This window comes from Biomphalaria glabrata, chromosome 17, assembly GCF_947242115.1.
Source record: "Biomphalaria glabrata chromosome 17, xgBioGlab47.1, whole genome shotgun sequence".
Lineage (NCBI taxonomy): Eukaryota > Metazoa > Mollusca > Gastropoda > Planorbidae > Biomphalaria > Biomphalaria glabrata.
This window is the reverse complement of record NC_074727.1, coordinates 2,259,402-2,282,043: the sequence shown is the minus strand read 5'-3', so window position 1 is coordinate 2,282,043 and position 22,642 is coordinate 2,259,402. Positions and strand designations below refer to the sequence as shown.

The 22,642-nt window shown below is 35.3% G+C and overlaps 1 protein-coding gene across 1 annotated transcript; it reads right to left on the bottom strand.

The window, feature by feature from the left end:
• Positions 1-232: 232 nt before the first annotated feature.
• Positions 233-21,248, bottom strand: LOC129923724 (uncharacterized). Its single transcript, XM_056016187.1, has 14 exons — positions 20,944-21,248; positions 18,010-18,099; positions 14,724-14,779; positions 14,551-14,594; positions 14,271-14,417; positions 13,170-13,248; positions 12,191-12,286; positions 6,808-7,064; positions 4,571-4,880; positions 4,116-4,244; positions 2,840-2,880; positions 2,309-2,431; positions 2,055-2,156; positions 233-561 (listed from the first exon to the last, which is right to left on the bottom strand). The coding sequence occupies exons 3-14, from the start codon at positions 14,731-14,733 to the stop codon at positions 331-333; spliced, it is 1,569 nt and encodes a 522-aa protein (XP_055872162.1). The 5' UTR covers positions 14,734-14,779; positions 18,010-18,099; positions 20,944-21,248; the 3' UTR covers positions 233-330.
• Positions 21,249-22,642: the final 1,394 nt, after the last annotated feature.

Genomic DNA, 22,642 nt, shown 5'->3' with positions numbered 1-22,642 from the left:
TATATGGATACTTTTGGTCTTAGTAAATAAATTATTCATGAGGGATACTAGACTTATTTATTTATTTAATTTTTGTTTCAATATTTATACTGTTATTGTTAATTGACTTTTAATTATTGAATATTTTCTTTCATTACTAGTTTATTCTGTGTGTTTTTCTATTTTCTTAATTTCTTTTCTATCTGTAGGAATGTCTCAACTAGATTGAGAGTCTTAATCTAGTACTCCAAAAGTAGTTTTAAAGGCAACTAAAATTCTAAATTTAAATCTAGACTAACGAAACCTGATGAATTTTTATTTAGTTTACAATAAATGCTTCTAAGTTGGTAACTAATCTAAAAGTTCTTTCTCTATCCACATTATGGTGTTTAAAAGAATTTCGAAGACTTTCTCCGATTGGGCATGGCAGATTTGTCCACATGTTCTACATAGAAGTGCTTCCTGGACGGACTTTTCTGAGCAAACACCACACGCAACATGTCCGCAATCTAACAAGTAAGGTCTTCTCTCAATACTGTCAAGATGGTGTGTACATGAGCAACATGACATAGAAACATATGTCTGAAACGAAAAGCGTTGAAATAAAAAAGCTGTATTCAAAGAGATGTCTACTTAGAAAAAGACAAACAAAAAAAATCACAATTACGTTCATATGTGAACTCCCCTTTCAGACTCCAATGATCCATGACGCAGACGATGTAAAGATCATCGGTTTCTGTGACCCGCGGTTAATTTACGAGGGTGTCATGTGGCCAGCACAATCACCAACCACTTTTACTTTTCCACAACTAATGCCAGGTACCCATTAGAGCTGTGTGGGCACACAGGTGCCCTTAATGATCCCGAAAGTAAAAATCCAAGTGATCATTAGGATTCAAACATGGGACCCTCCGGTTTGGAAACAAGCGCTCTACCACTCTGCCACCAAGCTTCTGTATTTAGTATAATTTCGTTTGAAATTCACAGCAGCTACTTTTTTTATTTCTACTTTTTAGTGCGTTTTAATATATATATGCGGTAATTAGTGCTTGTATACTGTCCACACCACGGCCTCCAGCGGAACATAGTTATTAGTAGTGTAGTCTTGCCAGCTTATGTACACCATGAAGCGAAGGCTTCTTTGATGGAGGCGTTCAAGGAGCCTTCGATACAGAACTCAAGTCTCAGAGCTACAGCAGAGTGTAATGAGAAACACTGCTTTATAAACATTGACTTTTTGTTACTAGGTGGAGAGATCTGTTCCACCTTACTCTCAATCTGAGGCAACCATAAGCACAATTGGATGGCAACGCCTTTGATTTGTTCCTATGCTTTTTATTGTTTATTGTGACCGGATTTGTTCCTAGGGTTTACGTTGCGCTGGTCGGACACTTATTCCGCATGGCAGACGGCCGAATCTTATTTGCGAGCTTTAAAGAAGACGGCTCACCCACCCCCAACCCCCGTAAACGCTAGAAAGGTCAACTCAGACGCCATTTCGCCCTCACTAGCGTAGAGGAAAGGGACCGTTGAAGAGCTTTCACAAAAGCTGCGGGACAAACATTTGAGACTCAAAGAAAAGCCATTATTAAAGACAGGCGCAAAAAACGGAAAGAAAGCTTAGATAGACCGCCAGCGGACAACGGATTAGTCTGCATGAAATGCGGGAAAATATGCAGGTCACAACCGGGTTTCCGTAGTTAAGTCAAACATTTCACTCTATCATCATCTTCGGAATCGAAGGCATATGATATATACACAGTGTTTTATATTTATTTTTTAACTGTTCATTATTTTAGACTTATTAGCCTTCAGTAATGGTTCAACCTATTAAATGGATAAATGAAGAAGGACTAATCATTAGTGAAACTGTTAAGAAAATGTTAATGTTAATTAACAAATCCTTAGCCAAGAGAGAGAAAGAGAGAGAGAGAGGGAGAAAAAGAGAAAGAAAGAGGGAGAGGGAGAAAAGAGAGAGAGAGAGAGGAAGAGAAAGAGAGAGAGAGAGAAAGAGAGAGAGAGGGGAAGAGAGAGGGAGAGAGAAAGAGAGATAAATTTGCAAACTTTGCCTTTACCTTATGAAGACGATCTTTCTTGTCTTTCGCCTTCTGCTGCTCGTTGTCAAGTTGTGCTTCAAACCAATCCGAACGGTCTTTCCATTGGTTGATTTCTTTCTTCTGAAAAAAAAAAATAAAATAAAAAATAATCATAAGAATAAATATATTATTAATACATTATTATAACAAATAGTTACCAACTAACACAGTATAGAGAATCTATTCACTGTTAAATTATTACTGAAAAGATGTAAATAAAATCTTGCAATTACTAATTCATTTTCCTGACAGTCTTTGTTGTATATTGTTCGCTTAAAGCTCTTGATGTCATCAAACAGCACATCACTGAAGCTCCTCTTGGCTTGGTCCTCTACACGAAGTGAATGCACTGGAATCTTTATAAAAACGTTTTGATTAGCATTTTTATGACAATCATATATTATTGCTGGCAATCTAATTCTTCAAAATTAATTAAACACACACACACACACACACATCATTGAAATAATCGAACAAAATACTATATTTAAAACAAAATGCTTTATGAAAAAAAAAAAAAAAAACGACTTTGTTGCACTTAACTATTCAATGATTGCATGATCTTAAGGCATGCGCAAGAGCCCCCGCTGTGGGTAAGAAGAGTATTACACGTGTTATATATTCTTTTCTACTGCTCCAGACTTGCTGATCTCCCCCTGACTTGCTGATCTCCCCCTGACTTGCTGACATACATACACTACGCAAAAGCATTATTTGCTAATGTAGTAGATAGGACCTAATTATATTTTTAAAATGCTAATTACCGGTGGAGCTACAGAACACCCTTCACTTGATCGTTTGGAAGCTGTGGATAAAATAATATGGAAATATGGAAATAAGTGTTTTACTAGTGTTATCGCGGGGCCTATGAAAGTGCGGGGCCCACTGCGGCCGTATGGGTTGCAGTGCCCTAAGACCGGCCCTGGTTCTCCGACTGAGGTCTATTTAAGTTTTCTTTCCATCGTCTCTGTCTAAAATGAGTGTACCGCACACTTTGTGATAGCTCTCCGTCTGTTATTTAAGCGGAGGCCATCTGCTGCCAGCTGCTTTCCTTTATACCAGTAAGGGCGAAACTTTGCCTGAGTTGTTCTTTGAAGCGCTAACTGGGTGGGGGGGGGGGAGGGGGGTTCTGTTACTCAGAGCCTTTTTTAAGCTTGCCAATACACATTGTATTTTAAAAAATAATATCACAACCTTCAATCATTCACCCTCTCACCACGCTAGAATTAAAAACATGTTATTTCTCTATCACTTTGTATATCTCTCCCCTAACCCAACTGAAGGTCTAGGAGAACGCTGCAAGTTCCAACATAATGGTCGGGTGGAAGAGTTTAATAATATAAAGAATATAAATAACAAGAAACCTAGAGGCATAATTATTGCTAGGATCATGCAATGTTCCTTCATACAACTTTTATTTAGGCTATTCTCGTTTACATTTATGTCATCATATGAAGAGTTACGTCCTTGCAGACAGGCTACAGTTCGAGTCAAGATGGCTGAATAAACTACCTTGGTTACGTTCCCTGGGGGGGGGGGGAGGGAGGGGGGGGGGGAGGTGTCAAGTGTTCGTTTGTTGTAGAGGTGACTGTTTCATCCATGTGCAACGCAGGTAAAGGTGGCATTTTCCTTGGTAGCAGAGAAACCAGCCGAATTTCGTTTTGCTAGCTTTTCTTAGGCTGCATTTCCATTGTCCATAAGTATTTGGTGTTGTCTTGGTCTTTCTCCACCAGTTGCGTTCCTGGGCTCTGTGTTTTCATTAGTCAAAAATTGATTTTCGTTGCTTTGAGAATCGTTTTGATTATACCACATATTGCAGTTGGCCACCACCAAGTTGTTTCTTGAACCCATCAAAAGTTGTCCATAGAAGATAACTTTCGAGATGTGGTACGTTAATCCTTTATTTAAAGGACATGACCAAGCAATGCAAGAACTATAATTATTTTTTTCACAGGTACTATACTTATTTTGACACAGAAACTAAAAAGACGCAAAACATGTATATCAAAACATGAATCTAATTAGATTTTTCACACTTACACGGCAAGTCTTCTGCCTCATTTTTAAAAGTGGATTTAAATTGGCAGCTAAATGGTTCCTCTCTACTGTCCAAGGCCTTTAAGTTACAACTACATTGGGGTAATGCGTCCATCACGTTTTGACCTTTACCTGTGAATATGTAAATTAAAAGACCACGTAAAGAAAAGCAATATTTAGCGACTCCACAAAAAGGGAATAGACACTTTTCCTTTTGTGTGTTCTGTATGTTTGTTCGTCTGTTCGTCAGTCTGTCAGCCGTTTTTTATAAATAAATAAATAAATAAATAAATAAATATATATATATATATATATATATATATATATATATATATATATATATATATATATATATATATATTATATATTTACTTTGTGTTCCACAATTCAAAGTATGCCTGTAATAACATAAATAGCAAGAAAATCAGCTACTACTTTAATAACATAATTGTACTCACTCAAAGTTGAGGATGCTTCTTTGCCTTCCAGTCTGGGAGGAGCTAAACAACAATTACAGTCCTTGACAGGCAATACTGAGTCGTAATGATTTCCGTTGGTGAAGCACACTGTTAAGTATTTGCAGACTTGAGTTTGTTCAAAACCAGTTACTAAAGTATCACATTCAAATAACGGTTCCAGCAGAATCCACCTGTAAGTGCTTGCATTAGGCGTGTAGACATAGATGTTTGCTTTTAAAATTGTTGCTAATGCGTACAGTTCAGCTTCTGAACCCCAGTAGCCATCTTTCTTCATATTTTCTAAATGTTTCTGTAGCAAAAGAAAAAAAAAACACGGACAATTAATAGTTTTAGTTAAAGTAAAAAAACAACAAAAAAAACAAGGCCGAAGTTTGAATTTCTGTTAAATTTAATTAAGCTAGAATTTTTTTTATTTTTTTTTTTTATTTCAAGGTTTCAAATATAATGTTCAATAGAAAATTTTGCAAGCATTTCAATTTATATTTTTTTCTAATATCAACAAATTGATTATCAACATGATTACAAAAAGAGAGTTTGTGTTACCACACAATCTCAGAGGCGACCCCCTATGGATACCTATCGAATCTGCCTATTTTGCAAGGAGTATTCAAGACATGATTTTGTTTCGATTGTCTAAGTATATGAAAGATTCATTTAGCGTTGTAAGATTATTTTGTTCGTTAATATTTGACATTTTTCGGATGTTAGGGTTAGGGTTAGGGTCAAAGTTGAAGAGAATCTACTTCCTAGTCCAATCCCCTGCTGTGCGACGGGCGATGGGAGCGGGCAGGGTTTGAACCCTGTACCAACGCGAAGTCCGAACGTTGGTCCGGCGTGCATATTGCACGTCCAGGCAGCCATCTTATTAGACCTACAATGTTCTTATCGTGTATAATACAGACGTTTCTTCAAAAAAGATGATTACGTCCTAAGCGTCATGCATTTAGTCTTTCATATTAACCTATGAATTAAACTCTGCCAAGTCACTGGTTTTCCTGGCTAGCTCAGGCAACCCATTCCATGCTCTAATAGCACTAGGGAAGAAGGAGCATTTGTACAAATTTGTCCTAGCATATGGGACGAGACGTACGCCTTTATCTTTGTGTCTTTCTGATTATTTTATTAAATTTTGTATTTGAATATTATAGTGTTTTGTGCATAATTGCTAATCTGAAGGCTTTCTAAATTTAGTGATTTAACTAAAGGTGTTACTCTAATCATATGTGAATATTCGTTAGTTATGTATCTCTCTGCTCTATTTTGTGTCTGTTCCAGTTTCTTAATGTTTTCTTGAGTTGAGGGGTCCCAAACGGAGGATGCATATTCTATTATTGGCCTAACCAAGGTTAAATAACATTTTAGTTTTATGTTCTTATTTGATTTATAGAAGTTTCTTTTAATAAATCCTAATGCTTTGTTTGATTTTTTTGTAGTTTCATCAATATTGGGATTCCATGACAGTTTTTCATTTATTATAACACTCAGGTATTTTGCGTTTTTAGTCTGTGTTACTGGTTTGCCATGTATAAGATAAGTGGAATTAATTTGTTTTAGTTTTTTTTGTTACCCAGTACTCTTAACAACTGACATTTTTCTAGGTGGAAAGACATGCTCCAATTTAATTCCCATTTTTCTAATACATCTAAATCTTTTTGTAAAATTTCTATATTTTGTGTTGTTCTATATATTATGCACATCGTCTGCAAATAATCTGACTTTTGTTCCTGAACTAATGCAATTTGGTAAATCATTTGTGTAAATTAAAAATAGTAGCGGGCCCAAGACTGTTCCTTGAGGTACACCTGAGTTTACTGTTATCGGTGTTGATTTAGAACCATTTATTATTACAGTTTGTTCTCTCCCTATCAGAAAATCTTTAATCCACTGACGCAGTGGAGTTTGTGTTGGTGTTTTGAGTTTGTGTTTCCACACTAAGTGTCTTTGTAATCATGATTTTACTTTTACAGTGCTAAAGTTATGTTCCGTATTGTATTGATTGTATTGTGGAGAAATATTTCTACAGTAGTTAAAAAAAATGTATTTTTAGAAATAATTATTAAATTTGGTCGATTTAAATTTATGATAAGTGTTTAGTTAAACTACTCTATTTCAATTATAGTTTTTGTTTAACTTTTTAAAATTTGAATTGTTTTTATACTTCCAATAAAATGTCTATGAAGCTTTTATTATAATCAACTATGCTTAGTATCACTTACCTCAACATCCCCTTCCTCTACGTAAGGATGAAAATAGTCTTTGTAGTTGTGAATGAAATGCACAATGCTCCTTCTGAGGTAGGGGTGCTTTGATTCATCGGCATGTACCAACGTCGCTAGGGCTCGAAACATACAATTCCCGTCAGCTTCACAGTAGCTTAACGTCCGCGCTTCTTTTCCCAAGTTATATTGTATGACTTCGTACTCCTTATTCTTAGGTGGGGTTTTCAAGAATCTGGCATGATCATTCTTGGTTTCTGTAAAAAGTAAGTCGAAGTTTGAATCGAATCTTTTGTTAAATTCATGAATCTTTATATAAATTTAGATCTTCCTAAATGTAAAAACTTTGTTTCCAAATAGCCTTACAAATATGACGTAAAACCAATGCTGTAAAGAGACTAAAGCTAAGCTTGCTTGTTTTAAGCCTAAAAAAAAAGTAAACAAATTTGCTTCATGTTTTAATTTATCTGTATTGAAAGTAGCTCTAGATCTATTTCAACTTTTTTTTTTTACCATGCCCTCCTATATTCTTATCTTCTGTAATACTGACGTTGTGTTTAAAAGAAGATGAATACGTCCTACGCGTCATGCATCTAATCATGCATGTTAACCAATGATCTAAATTCTGCCAAGTCATCGGTATTCCTGGCTGGCACAGGCAACCCATTCCATGCTCTAATAACATTAATATCATCTTTAGTTTTCGTTTATATTTGTGAACTCTTGTGAGATCGTGTGCTGACTGTTTTTTTCTGTGTCTCTACCTTCACTAGTTATTGTTGTCATTCCGTGTAATAAAGCTTTAGATGTTAGATATGGGTTTGAGTTTGAGTTTTTGGCACATCGGGACACTTTGCTACCTATGAAGGGGGCTCGAGGTTTGACACCTACAGGCAGCTCGGAAAACCTTCTCCCAGATACCATCTAACCCCCCCCCCTCCTCCAGGTCGTCAACTGAGATTGGGCCATAGCGTTCTGAGCATGCTATAACAATAAAAGTAAAACTGTTTGTTTGTAAAGTGTTTACCATGTTTCAGTTGTTTCTTCTGAGTTAAAGATAATTTTCTTCCTTTTCCATGTTTCTTACTTTTCCATGTTTCAGTTGTTTCTTCTGAGTTAAATATAATTTTCTTCCTTTTCCATGTTTCTTACTTTTCCATGTTTCAGTTTGTTTCTTCTGAGTTAAAGATAATTTTCTTCCTTTTCCATGTTTCTTACTTTTCCATGTTTCAGTTTGTTTCTTCTGAGTTAAATATAATTTTCTTCCTTTTCCATGTTTCAGTTTGTTTCTTCTGAGTTGAAGATAATTTTCTTCCTTTTCCATGTTTCAGTTTGTTTCTTCTGAGTTGAAGATAATTTTCTTCCTTTTCCATGTTTCAGTTGTTTCTTCTGAGTTAAAGATAATTTTCTTCCTTTTCCATGTTTCAGTTTGTTTCTTCTGAGTTAAAGATAATTATCTTTCTTTTCTATGTTTCAGTTTGTTTCATCTGAGTTGAAGATGATTTTCTTCCTTTTCAATGTTTCAGTTGTTTCTTCTGAGTTAAAGATGATTTTCTTCCTTTTCCATGTTTCAGTTTGTTTCTTCTGAGTTGAAGATAATTTTCTTCCTTTTCCATGTTTCAGTTGTTTCATCTGAGTTGAAGATAATTTTCTTCCTTTTCCATGTTTCAGTTTGTTTCATCTGAGTTGAAGATGATTTTCTTCCTTTTCCATGTTTCAGTTGTTTCTTCTGAGTTGAAAATAATTTTCTTCCTTTTCCATGTTTCAGTTTATTTCTTCTGAGTTGAAGATAATTTTCTTCCTTTTCCATGTTTTAGTTGTTTCATCTGAGTTGAAGATGATTTTCTTCCTTTTCCATGTTTCAGTTGTTTCATCTGAGTTGAAGATGATTTTCTTCCTTTTCCATGTTTCAGTTGTTTCTTCTGAGTTGAAAATAATTTTCTTCCTTTTCCATGTTTCAGTTTATTTCTTCTGAGTTGAAGATAATTTTCTTCCTTTTCCATGTTTCAGTTGTTTCATCTGAGTTGAAGATGATTTTCTTTCTTTTCCATGTTTCAGTTGTTTCTTCTGAGTTAAAGATGATTTTCTTCCTTTTCCATGTTTTAGTTGTTTCATCTGAGTTGAAGATGATTTTCTTCCTTTTCCATGTTTCAGTTGTTTCATCTGAGTTGAAGATGATTTTCTTCCTTTTCCATGTTTCAGTTGTTTCTTCTGAGTTGAAAATAATTTTCTTCCTTTTCCATGTTTCAGTTTATTTCTTCTGAGTTGAAGATAATTTTCTTCCTTTTCCATGTTTCAGTTGTTTCATCTGAGTTGAAGATGATTTTCTTTCTTTTCCATGTTTCAGTTGTTTCTTCTGAGTTAAAGATGATTTTCTTCCTTTTCCATGTTTCAGTTTGTTTCATCTGAGTTGAAGATAATTTTCTTCCTTTTCCATGTTTCAGTTGTTTCTTCTGAGTTAAAGATAATTTTCTTTCTTTTCCATGTTTCAGTTTGTTTCATCTGAGTTGAAGATGATTTTCTTCCTTTTCCATGTTTCAGTTGTTTCTTCTGAGTTAAAGATGATTTTCTTCCTTTTCCATGTTTCAGTTTGTTTCTTCTGAGTTGAAGATAATTTTCTTCCTTTTCCATGTTTCAGTTGTTTCATCTGAGTTGAAGATGATTTTCTTCCTTTTCCATGTTTCAGTTGTTTCATCTGAGTTGAAGATGATTTTCTTCCTTTTCCATGTTTCAGTTGTTTCTTCTGAGTTGAAAATAATTTTCTTCCTTTTCCATGTTTCAGTTGTTTCATCTGAGTTGAAGATGATTTTCTTCCTTTTCCATGTTTCAGTTTATTTCTTCTGAGTTGAAGATAATTTTCTTCCTTTTCCATGTTTCAGTTGTTTCATCTGAGTTGAAGATGATTTTCTTCCTTTTCCATGTTTCAGTTGTTTCTTCTGAGTTAAAGATGATTTTCTTCCTTTTCCATGTTTCAGTTTGTTTTATCTGAGTTGAAGATAATTTTCTTCCTTTTCCATGTTTCAGTTGTTTCTTCTGAGTTAAAGATAATTTTCTTCCTTTTCCATGTTTCAGTTGTTTCATCTGAGTTGAAGATGATTTTCTTCCTTTTCCATGTTTCAGTTGTTTCTTCTGAGTTGAAAATAATTTTCTTCCTTTTCCATGTTTCAGTTTATTTCTTCTGAGTTGAAGATAATTTTCTTCCTTTTCCATGTTTCAGTTGTTTCATCTGAGTTGAAGATGATTTTCTTCCTTTTCCATGTTTCAGTTGTTTCTTCTGAGTTAAAGATGATTTTCTTCCTTTTCCATGTTTCAGTTTGTTTCATCTGAGTTGAAGATAATTTTCTTCCTTTTCCATGTTTCAGTTGTTTCTTCTGAGTTAAAGATAATTTTTTTTCTTTTCCATGTTTCAGTTTGTTTCATCTGAGTTGAAGATGATTTTCTTCCTTTTCCATGTTTCAGTTGTTTCTTCTGAGTTGAAGATGATTTTCTTCCTTTTCCATGTTTCAGTTGTTTCTTCTGAGTTGAAGATAATTTTCTTCCTTTTCCATGTTTCAGTTGTTTCATCTGAGTTGAAGATGATTTTCTTCCTTTTCCATGTTTCAGTTGTTTCATCTGAGTTGAAGATGATTTTCTTCCTTTTCCATGTTTCAGTTGTTTCTTCTGAGTTGAAAATAATTTTCTTCCTTTTCCATGTTTCAGTTGTTTCATCTGAGTTGAAGATGATTTTCTTCCTTTTCCATGTTTCAGTTTATTTCTTCTGAGTTAAAGATGATTTTCTTCCTTTTCCATGTTTCAGTTTGTTTCATCTGAGTTGAAGATAATTTTCTTCCTTTTCCATGTTTCAGTTGTTTCTTCTGAGTTAAAGATAATTTTCTTCCTTTTCCATGTTTCAGTTGTTTCTTCTGAGTTAAAGATAATTTTCTTTCTTTTCCATGTTTCAGTTTGTTTCTTCTGAGTTGAAGATAATTTTCTTCGAAACTCCCGCAGGGCGGTTGGGAATGGGAGAAGGCAGGGTTTGAACCCTGGACCTTCGATAAGACCAAACGATAGTCCAGCGCGAAAAACGCACGACCAAGCAGCCAAAGCTGCGCTATAATTATAAAAGGTATATCTTTAAACATTGTTTTTGTTATTTATAAGTAGGACCGTTTTATTACACCGAAGCTATGAATCGAAGGTGTCCCTAATTTGATTCAATTTAAAAAGATTTAAATTGAATTCAATTCATAGACATTATTTCTTACCAAGATAATTAGACTTGTAATTTTGTTGAAATATTATTCGGTCCACGGGATATTGTTCTATTGGATATTACTTAATAGTAGATATGTCATTTACCATTAACTGTGTTTGTATTTCACTTTATTTTTCAATAAATCAGTACGTGAAATGCATTATGATTATCCATTTAATCTTTATATTTGTCATCACATATATATATTCATGAACCGGTTACATTTAATAGTCAGACTGAATTAAACATACAATATATGACAATATATATATAATTTTGAACTCGAATTTAAAATAATAAACATATACACATTATACTTTATACTATAATATTAATGATGATACAATAGAACTAATTAACTATTTACTTTAAACTAGCCGCTTTTAACCCTAACCTGCCTATATCTGTCTACACTTTTACAAGAGTGTTTCACGCTCCATAACGGAACATTTCGAACATTCTGAGTATTGACATTTTGTTTATTTTTTTTTAAACAGATTAATTCGTGTGATTGCCTACTAGTCGTAGAATTGTAAAGTCATGGGATGCTGTCTTTACCGAAACTGAACGGTATTTGAAAGCAAAAAATGCTATGTTGGTAGTTTGCATGACAATTGGTGTATAGATGCGAAAAGGCACAACTGGCCACTCTCTAGGGCCGCTTCTGCTTGAAACTATATTTCTCACATGCTGTGTAGCAATTGACACTTTAAATAATTAAGTAGCGTTGTTATTCCCATTTGACAACGCTTGCATTATACATCGAGCAATAATGTTTTTATTGTACTGTTAAAAATATACCTGTTACCTCCCTTGCTACACTTTTACATTTACTGTATTAATGTCCCTTGAAATGAAATCTCCCCCCCCCCGAATTTAGTGACTGATTTTTGTGCTTAGATTTTGTTTATTTTATGTGAGATTTTAATACTAAACCATCACTTGCCCCAGCACAGCCAAGGGGGTTTGGAGTTTCAAACCACCTACCAGGTTGTTGTTTTATCTGTTAAACCCTTCTCTTCTATAAAACAAAACAAAAACAATGCGAACGACGATTTTGATTTAAATTTACGATAAGCTCATTTGGCTGAGCATATAGATTTTAGAGTGTTACAGTTATCGAAAGCTTCATCTGACTAATATAATTACCAGGCATAGGTATGGAAGATTTTTCCTTTACAGTTGAGCTGGTGGCCACTAGCCCTAATTTCCTAAGTAACTTAAAAAATGTCTCAAGATCCTCGTCTGTAACAAAAACAATTTAAAATAGTATATAGTATATATCTATAACGGTGTTGAATTGATACAATTGTCATACCAACAGCAACATATGCATGAAAGGCATGGAAGTCCCTGAACCAAAATTAAGAAAAGACTAAATGTGGCCCAGGAAAGACGGCTAAGACGTATTTTAGGAGTTGGTTATAGAGACCGTGTTTCAAACAAAGAAATCCTATACCGTACTGGGAGATGACCACTTAGTGAGGTTGTGAGAAAGTGTCTCATGAGGTTTGCTGGACATGTTCTCCGACAAAATGAATAACTCATACCAAGAGTCACAATGACATGGAGGTCAATAGGAGGAAAGCGCAAACAGGGACGTCCTCGTATAATTTGGCGCTACACTTTCATGGAGGACCTCAGAACAGTGGACATCAGGTGGGAGGAGGCTTCAGATATTGCGAGTGATAGATCTTTGTAGAGACAGCTTGCCTCCCAATGCTCAAAATGGCGGGGGAGGATCTATGTTTAAGTAAGTCTAATATAACTACATCTTTTCTTTCTTTCTTTTTCTCTCTATCCCCCCCTCTCTCTCTCTTTATATCATATATATATATATCATATATTAGTACGATCCATTTATCTCTCTCTGAAATATATTTTACACATATGCAATAGGATGGTTTTGTCAGAAAACGAGAAAAGTGAGATCAGGCTAACACGGATTCAATAATTCGCTTAAGGGATAACTTTTGAGTGTTGAAGCAGTAAATTGTGATTAATTTGAAAACGAATCAATGGATCCGTGGAGCAAGAACAGTTAGCATGTTAAAGATATGAATATTTAGTTAATTTCACTATTAAATTAACCACAACCAAGTTAGACATGAACGAAAATTGAAATTACCTAAAAAAATGTGTCTGAGGTAACTGGTCCTAAGCTTTCCTTGACCACCATGTAAGGTCTCGCCGTCGATGAAGTCTGACTATATTTAAGAGTAAAAAAGTTTTCACTTACAAACAGTATATAATGAAGCAATATTATTTTACAATTATATGTCTAGATCATGTTTATGTTAAAACAGCTTATAATATTAATACAGTCCATTTTTTTAAATTAGACATAACATGGCAGAAGTAATAAAATGTGCTAAATTACAAAGACACAGAGTCGGCCTTAGGCCGATTGCACTATTTGGGCCCCTCCACTGGCACGGGCCCTGCAATTTACACTAATAGTCATAGCCCTTGTCACAGGCTTTTAAATATGTACAACTTGGAGGGTTAACATAGGCCTATCGTACGAGTCACGTAACTGTAATCAGCCCATAGGCACATATTGTGTTTGAGATGCTTCCTAAAATATTTCCTATACATGTTGTATAACAATGTTGATAAAATGTTCTAAATCAGTGATGCCCAGGCTACTGCCTGCGGGCCCGATCCGGCCCGCAACGTGGTTCCATCCGGCCCCCCGAAACGTCGGCACTATGTGTAGAAATCTACCTTCCAAACAAAAAAAAAAAAAAGGTTGAAAAAATGTATCTTTACCTACCTTTTGGGCCCTCACTTTTTCTCTGATGGATTGGTAGCATGAACTTTAACATTTGTGTGTTTATGAAATGGGGCTCTGAATGTAGACTCTACCAGGACAAGTTTTTTTTTGTTGAACATGATAATAAGCCAACATATTTATTTTATAAAGAAAGTGTGGCTGTTTAATAAAACAACAACATAAAAAGGGCATTATAAAAATTAATATGGTGGCATTCTTGGTTTGAGCCGCGAATAAAAGATTGTTAAATAATATGCTTAGATATTGGAGGATCCATGGAAATATTTATCAAAAAGAGACCACAACATGAGCCGGTGTTGCTCATATTTAAGTAGAGAATTGAAGGTATTGCCTAACCCTTTATTCATTAAAAAAAAAAAAAAAGATAATGGACATAGTGTAAATTCTGCTTATTATAATGATTGTATTATAATGAATGTAGTATAGACTTACATTGCCTAGGGCAAAGCGGCTCAGGTAGTACTCGCCTATTTTTATATTCAGATCAGTTGGCCGGGTGGCCAAATAAGTTCCGAATGCCCTGTAAACGAACAACAGTGTGCCCCTCAGATAGCTTCTCATCAGACTCTCTGGCTTGGGCTGTAAATAAAATCAGCGTTTTCTACAGCGTTTCCGTTTCACTAAAATTCTTTTGCTTTTATTTCAAAATATAATAAGAAAGGTGTTCTAAAAGAAAGACAATAATTCATAATGCAAAATGCATAGGTCTTACAGCTCTCTTCTTGTCTTGACCGTCTTTCTTTTTCCTTTTATCACCTAAAGAGACAGAGAAAAGAAAGCTGAAATTATTCATTGTGATTCGCCTGTTGTTATCAGAACACTTATTGCTAAGATCAATGTTTCTCTATCTTGTACAAGTGTCTCTTTCATCTTTAAAATAATTACCTTTTTTCATTTTCGTCTGTTCATATACCGGTTTACAAAGTTGATTTACCCTTCAGCTGACAGATATACAAATAAAAAAAGATTATACACGCATACACACATTCACCCGTCTAAAAGCATAATCAGTTGTTTGTTTTTTTTTAAAGTGGTAATAAAGAGCAAATCTGAAACATTAATACACAACAAAAATTCGATAGGCCACTATTTAAGGGGCCCCTGCATGTTGACATTCGACATCAAGATATAAAATAATTTGGTAATATTTAATATTTGTTATTAAAAAATTAAAAAAACTCATTTGAGGCGCCCTTCAAGTCAGGGCCCGGAGAAATTTTCAACCTCTTGCCAGAACTTCGCACAATAATTTTTTTTTCAATTCTGTCCCATTGTTTACACTGCTGTCTCTTTCTTTACACTGCTGTCTCTTTCATCACAATGAAGTCTCTTTCTTTACACTGCTGTCTCTTTCTTTACAAGGAAGTCTCTTTCTTTACACTGCTGTCTCTTTCTTTACAATGAAGTCTCTTTCTTTACACTGCTGTCTCTTTCTTTACAATGAAGTCTCTTTCTTTACACTGCTGTCTCTTTCTTTACAAGGAAGTCTCTTTCTTTACACTGCTGTCTCTTTCTTTACACTGATGTCTCTTTCTTTACAATGATGTCTTTTTCTTTACAATATAGTCTCTTTCTTTACAAGGAAGTCTTTTTCTTTACAATGAAGTCTCTTTCGTAACAATGAAGTCTCTTTCCTAACAATGAAGTCTATTTCTTTACAAGGAAGTCTCTTTCTTTACATTGATGTCTCTTTCTTTACACTGATGTCTCTTTCTTTACATTGATGTCTCTTTCTTTACATTTCTGTCTCTTTCTTTACAATGAAGTCTCTTTCTTTACAAGAAAGTCTCTTTCTTTACAATGATGTCTCTTTCTTCACAATGAAGTCTCTTTCTTTACACTGCTGTCTCTTTCTTTACAATGAAGTCTCTTTCTTTACAATGCTGTCTCTTTCTTTACAATGAAGTCTCTTTCTTTACACTGCTGTTTCTTTCTTTACACTGATGTCTCTTTCTTTACAATGAAGTCTCTTTCTTTACACTGATGTCTCTTTCTATACAATGAAGTCTCTTTCTTTACAATGAAGTCTCTTTCTTTACAATGAAGTCTCTTTCTTTACACTGCTGTCTCTTTCTTTACACTGCTGTCTCTTTCTTTACAATGAAGTCTCTTTCTTTACACTGCTGTCTCTTTCTTTACAATAAAGACTCTTTCTTTACACTAATGTCTCATTCTTTACATTGATGTCTCATTCTTTACACTGATGTCTCTTTCTTTACACTGATGTCATTGTCTTTACACTGCTGTCTATTTCTTTACACTGATGTCTCTTTCTTTACAATGAAGTCTCTTTCTTTACAATGAAGTCTCTTTCTTAACTCTGAAGTCTCTTTCTTTACACTGAAGTCTCTTTCTTTACATTGAAGTCTCTTTCTTTACACTGAAGTCTCTTTCTTTACAATGAAGTCTCTTAATTTACATTGAAGTCTCTTTCTTTACACTGAAGTCACTTTCTTTACAAGGAAGTCTCTTTCTTTACAATGATGTCTTTTTCTTTACAATAAAGTCGCTTTCTTTACACTGCTGTCTCTTTCTTTACACTGAAGTCTCTTTCATTACACTGAAGTCTCTTTTTTTACACTGAAGTCTCTTTCTTTACACTGAAGTCTCTTTTTTTACAAGGAAGTCTCTTTCTTTACAATGAAGTCTCTTTTTTTACAATAAAGTCTCTTTCTTTACAATGAAGTCTCTTTCCTAACAATGAAGTCTCTTTCCTAACAATGAAGTCTCTTTCTTTACAAGGACGTCTCTTTCTTTAAATTGATGTCTTTTTCTTTACACTGATGTCTCTTTCTTTACACTGATGTCTCTTTCTTTACATTGATGTCTCTTTCTTTACATTGCTGTATCTTTCTTTACAATGAAGTCTCTTTCTTTACAAGGAAGTCTCTTTCTTTACAATGATGTCTCTTTCTTTACACTGATGTCTCTTTCTTTACACTGATGTCTCTTTCTTTACAATAAAGTCTCTTTCTTTACATTGCTGTATCTTTCTTTACAATGAAGTCTCTTTCTTTACACTGATGTCTCTTTCTTTACACTGCTGTCTCTTTCTTTACAATGATGTCTCTTTCTTCACACTGCTGTCTCTTTCTTTACAATGAAGTCACTTTCTTTACTTTGTTGTTTTTTTTTCTTTACAATGCTGTCTCTTTCTTTACACTGATGTCCCTTTCTTTACACTGAAATCTCTTTCTTTACACTGCTGTCTCTTTCTTTACAATGAAGTCTCTTTCTTTACAATAAAGTCTCTTTCTTTACAAGGATGTTTCTTTCTTTACACTACTGTCTCTTTCTTTACAAGGAAGTCTCTTTCTTTACAATGACGTCTCTTTCATCACAATGAAGTCTCTTTCTTTACACTGCTGTCTCTTACTTTACAATGAAGTCACTTTCTTTACACTGTTGCTTTTTTTTTCTTTACACTGCTGTATCTTTTTTTACGGTGCTGTCTCTTTCTTTACACTAATGTTTCTTTCTTTACACTGATGTCTCTTTCTTTACAATGATGTCTCTCTTTTTACACTGATGTTTCTTTCTTTACACTGCTGTATCTTTATTTACACTGCTGTCTCTTTCTTTACACTGCTGTCTCTTTCTTTACACTGCTGTCTCTTTCTTTACAATGCTGTCTCTTTCTTTACACTTTTTTTTTCTTTACGCGGCTGTGTCTTTCTTTGCAATCCTGTCTCTTTCTTTACACTGCTGTCTCTTTCTTTACACTGATGTCTCTTTCTTTACACTGATGTCTCTTTCTTTACACTGCTGTCTCTTTCTTTACACTGATGTCTCTTTCTTTACACTGATGTCTCTTTCTTTACAATGCTTTCTCTTTCTTTACACTGATGTCTCTTTCTTTACACTGATGTCTCTTTCTTTACACTGATGTCTCTTTCTTTACAATGCTTTCTCTCTATTGACTTTAATTAATTTTGCATTTGTATTGGTAGACTTAAAATTTGTATTGATAGTTTGAGAGTTTTTCTTACTCCTATAGTACCATAAATATGGGTCGTGTTGCAGTTCCATATTATGGTATCCGTTTGGCCCAGGTTCGAAATTATCTTGTTGGGCCCTCTTTAGCCCAATAGCATGAATTCAGTGTGGGACAAAACATTTGAGTAATCTGAATGTATATTCACCAAAAAACATATTAATGCAAGTAGCGTACCTTTTTTTTCCCAATGCCTCGTTAATAGTTGTATTCTGCTGGCTGTTCCTCTATAAAGCGTCAAATTTACGAGTTCAATATAGGTTTGAGCTAAAAGGAATTTTAAGTAATTTTCTTTAATATTTCGTAAGGTATATTTTTTAAAAATATTTTTTATTGTTTGTACATCTGATTAGTTAGGCCGCCCGGACTAGAAGCGAGGCCAAAAGCCGAGCACACCGTGTGAACTCCTCCATGTTTCAAAAGTCTTAATAGTGTTCTAAAGTCAATGTTTGTACAACTTTATCAAAGAATAAATAAGATAAAACATAAGATCTTAAAAAGGAACGTTTCTTAAATTTACTTTGATTATGACAGTAAACCTGATGAAAGCAGTTCATTACATGTTGATGAATCTTTTTAATCAGTATTACAAAAAAAAATGCAATTAATTTTTTCGCTTTGGCCCCAGGTTCTCATGTGGGCCCCAACTAGCCATAAGTCATGGCCCCAAGTTCTCCAGTTGGCCTAAACTAATGAACCCTTTACGCTATTGCTGCTATGCACATTGGCAGTGGGTTCCTAATGGTCGTGGGCCCCGAGTTCATTGAACCTCTTCGCGCCATGGATGCTACGCCACTGGCGTGGTGCCAGCCTGACTACCGTACCGTAGAGTCTGAGGTTCGAAAGTCGCTTAACACTTTGAATTTATATTTGAAGTTTTTTAGAACGCCACTGAGTGTACCCGACTCTGGTGGGTATCTGACATTAGTTGGGGAAAGTATAGTCGGTTTTTGAACACTATCTGTCGGCAATAGAAACATTCTCTGCCATATAGAACGCAAGGTCTAAAAGGAGTATATTACAATGCTTCTCAGTCAAACCGTAAATCTACTCTCGAAACAGTCATTAGAGAAGATGATTAGGCCAATAATAAGGCTTGTCTTCAAGTACGAAGATTAATGAGGACGGCAGTATTTCAAGTCGCTGCGCAGTCCTAGCTGTGACCTACATATTTTGTCACAGCCAAAACAAAAGTAACCGTTGTCTGCCTTTGGTCGGTTTATGGTACTCTTTTCTGTTTAGGTCTGTCTTCGGAGGTAGATATCCCTTTAGTCACAAATGTGTATTGCACGATTTTTAAAATAAATCTCCAGCTGTCTCGTTTAGAAGCTTCCTGCAGTCACATGCTCTCTTCTATATCAGCCTTAGCTGGTCTTTACAGCGTTTTTGGAGGCACCTATCATGTCACCAAAATCTCTGCCTTTGATAAACGGCCGTCCTCAGATTATATGGCCCCTTTTAGTCTCGGAAGGCAATAGATGCGCCCATATGAGTGACTGGTTTTGGTTTCGTCTTGAGATCAGGTGTGACTGATCATGCCAATTTTAGAGCGGAAGACTTTGCCACACTTTATGTATATGTATGCATCTGATTCAGGGCTAGCTGACAGAGCAGTTTTCTTTTTTTTTCACTTAATTAAGGCCGTTTTGTTTCTTTTGCTCTCAGCGAGGATCGCCCAGCACGCAGTCTGTCACTCACTCAGGTCTTTGGTTATTTCTTCCCACATACTTTCGTTGATGTCTGTGGCTCCCATGTCTCGCTTGCAGACATCTCTATAGGTTAGTCTTGGGCGGCCCTTGAGTCTGACTCCCTCCACAAGCTCAGCATATAAGATATCCTTCAGGATTCTACCATCTGGCATGTAGGTGACATGTCCAAGCCATCGCAGTCTTCCTTGAGTCATGAGAGCATACATACTGTTCATATTGGCCAATCTCAAAACTTCCTGATTGGAGACATGGTCCCTCCAAGAGATGCACATTAAGCGTCTCAGGCAGCGCGAGTGGAGACTATTCAATCTGTGCTTTTGGTACATGAATGTTGACCAGCTTTCACTGCCATAAAGAAGAGTGCTCACAACACAGGCATTGTAGACATTGTAAACATTGTCCTCAGATTAGGCCAATGTGAAACAAACAAAAGAGCCCCATAGGGGTGCCTAAGGACCGAGTCCAGGGGAGGACTGGATGTCAAAATCGGCCCTGGCACTTCTATACAATCCGGCCCCCCAAAAATTGTATATTATATGATGGGCATCCAATTATATGTCAACCTGTCCTCAAAATCATTGTTGAGTATAGATAAGGTATCGATAACTGTACACATGCTTCAAAGCTTTATAAGAAATGTAGGCTATATATTACTTTTTAATCGCTAAACGTGTCGGTCCTAAAGGAATGGAGCCTACCAGTAGCACTGTCTACGGATGTAAGCTATTACATTATTTCGGAAAATGTGTTAGATTACATTAGTATTAGACTGTAGAGCCTGTAAAAGATTTCTTTAAATGGACACTCAAAGGGTCACTTTTATAAGAGAATGTTATACAACTTTTAACAATTTAGTACGTGTTATAGTGGCATCCATGCGGCCATTTTGGTGGCCTACCGGCCCATTTAGGTACCGGCCCACCGGGCATTTGCCCGAATGCCCATATAGCCAGTCCGCCCCTGACCGAGTCCATTGTGCTGGCGGAGATGGAAGAAAACAATAACTAACAGGTCACTATCCACACACAAGGCTGTTTTTATGTCAAGACAATTGCAAGGCTGATGAGGTACAGAGAAGGAACGCGGGGAAGTTTACACGGTGTGCTCGGCTTTTGGCCTCACTTCTAGTCCGGACTGCCTGTGATTCGATTAATCGGTATTAGAAATGTAATAATTTACATCTGCATGGTTCTTTCCCAGACAAAACTTTGTTCAGACAGGCAGATAGAGGCAAACTTCCTTAGGCCTAGTGATGTAAGAGTTTTAAGCTCGACTAAGGACAATTCTTATCTTATAATATACAGATACAAGCAAAAGGTATTGTACATGAAAAAATTGTCATTTGATTCATTTCATCAATTTCGTTGCTAGAAAAGGTTTATTTGAACGCCAAAATCTTTACCTGTTTGGCTTTAATGAATTTCACTGAATGTAACAAACCGTCACACGTTGACAGTATCAGATCTCCGACGCGATGATATTGACAATAGACAATAGATCTACTCTAGATCTAGATCTTAGATTTTCTCTGACCCACGTCTAGAGTCAACATAAAGAATACAAACCACTTCTTATAGTTTAGATCTATAGCAGACTTTTTATATTTAAGCTAAAAAGAGGGAAACACAAAATATTTATAGATTTAAATAGAATCTAGAACATTATTTCAATTATTAATTTTTATCCTATTGTTTATACACCTGCCGTAGTGACACACACTTTCTTGCGGTAATTCAATAAAGAGCTCATTCGCGCAGAACCTAAAATTCTTGCTTCAATCGATGGTGTGCAAATCGTTTTGTTTTTAACCATAGATATATGGCTTACTTGCATTACTCTTTGGCTACGCCCGTTCATTTTTTCCCATGCTATAAGAATGTATATGTTCTTATAAGTTTTAAAACAGTAAATATCGACAATTTATGTCATATACGAGAATGTTATTTTTTGTGTCGTATCACGTGAGAACGTATGTAGGTCGCAAGCTGGGGCTGTGTACCACGGGAAATACTGCATTCCTTATTAATCTTCGGATTCAAGACAAACATTATTATTATTATTTTAGAAACGAACGAGTGTTAATAACGTCCGTATTTTATAAGATAAGATAACATATATATTGTAAATTGTATATTGTTATTTTAGTTGACTTCCATAGACGCTTTATCTCCAAGCCTAGGTTCCCATATTTTCTTTGTTTTTCCATTTCATTTTTTTTTGTGGCGAGTATCTGTCATTATTATTATTATTATTATTTTATCACCAATTGTTACTTTAAACAAATGTGTTCAAAAAACCGGTATTTTTTTTCAAAGCTTAGCTTGAAATATATATTTTATAATACGTACTAGCACATACCCTGCTTCACAAAGGTTTAAAAAGTTGGTATATTTCTTTGCCTGGAACACTCTTAAATCCCTTAATAAATACAATTTTTTAGCTCTCAAATTTATATGTCCCTTTATTTTGTCTCCTTCACTATTCAATCTAATGACCCTTATTATGGAGTATTTATTTATGAATCATAAATCCCATCTTGCTGAAACTCAGATAAACAACCAAACCATAGATCAAGTGCAAGAATATAAATAACTAGGTACAATCATCAAAACAAAAACAAAAAAAACTATCAAAACTGTCAAAAACTTTTACACCAAAAGTCTTACACGACTCTTCTATCTCAGAAAGCTAAGAAAATTTAAAATCGACACCAGCAGAAACCAGCAGCAGCCCGATTAACTTTGCCATCTCCAGCTGGTAGGGTAATACTTCTTTTTCCCTATGCTCGACTGTCCTAATGTTGTAGGGGTAATGTTTCTTTTTTTTTTTTCAGGCTAAGTATCTAGGAGTTGGTTTTCCGTGCTGCCTTTAGGCGCTCAGTAAACGCAACTCTGCCCGAGTCGGGTGTCGAACCTCGAGCCCCCTTCTAGGTAGCCGAGACAAGCCAAGTTCACCCTTAGTGAGACTTAGCCTCTCGACCACGCTTCCCACAAATACTTTATAAATTACAAATACTTCAACGACAGCCAATAAACACAATTGGCTACACTAACTTCAAATGCTTTGTTACACAGAGTTGAAGATAGTTTACGTCCTAGTCC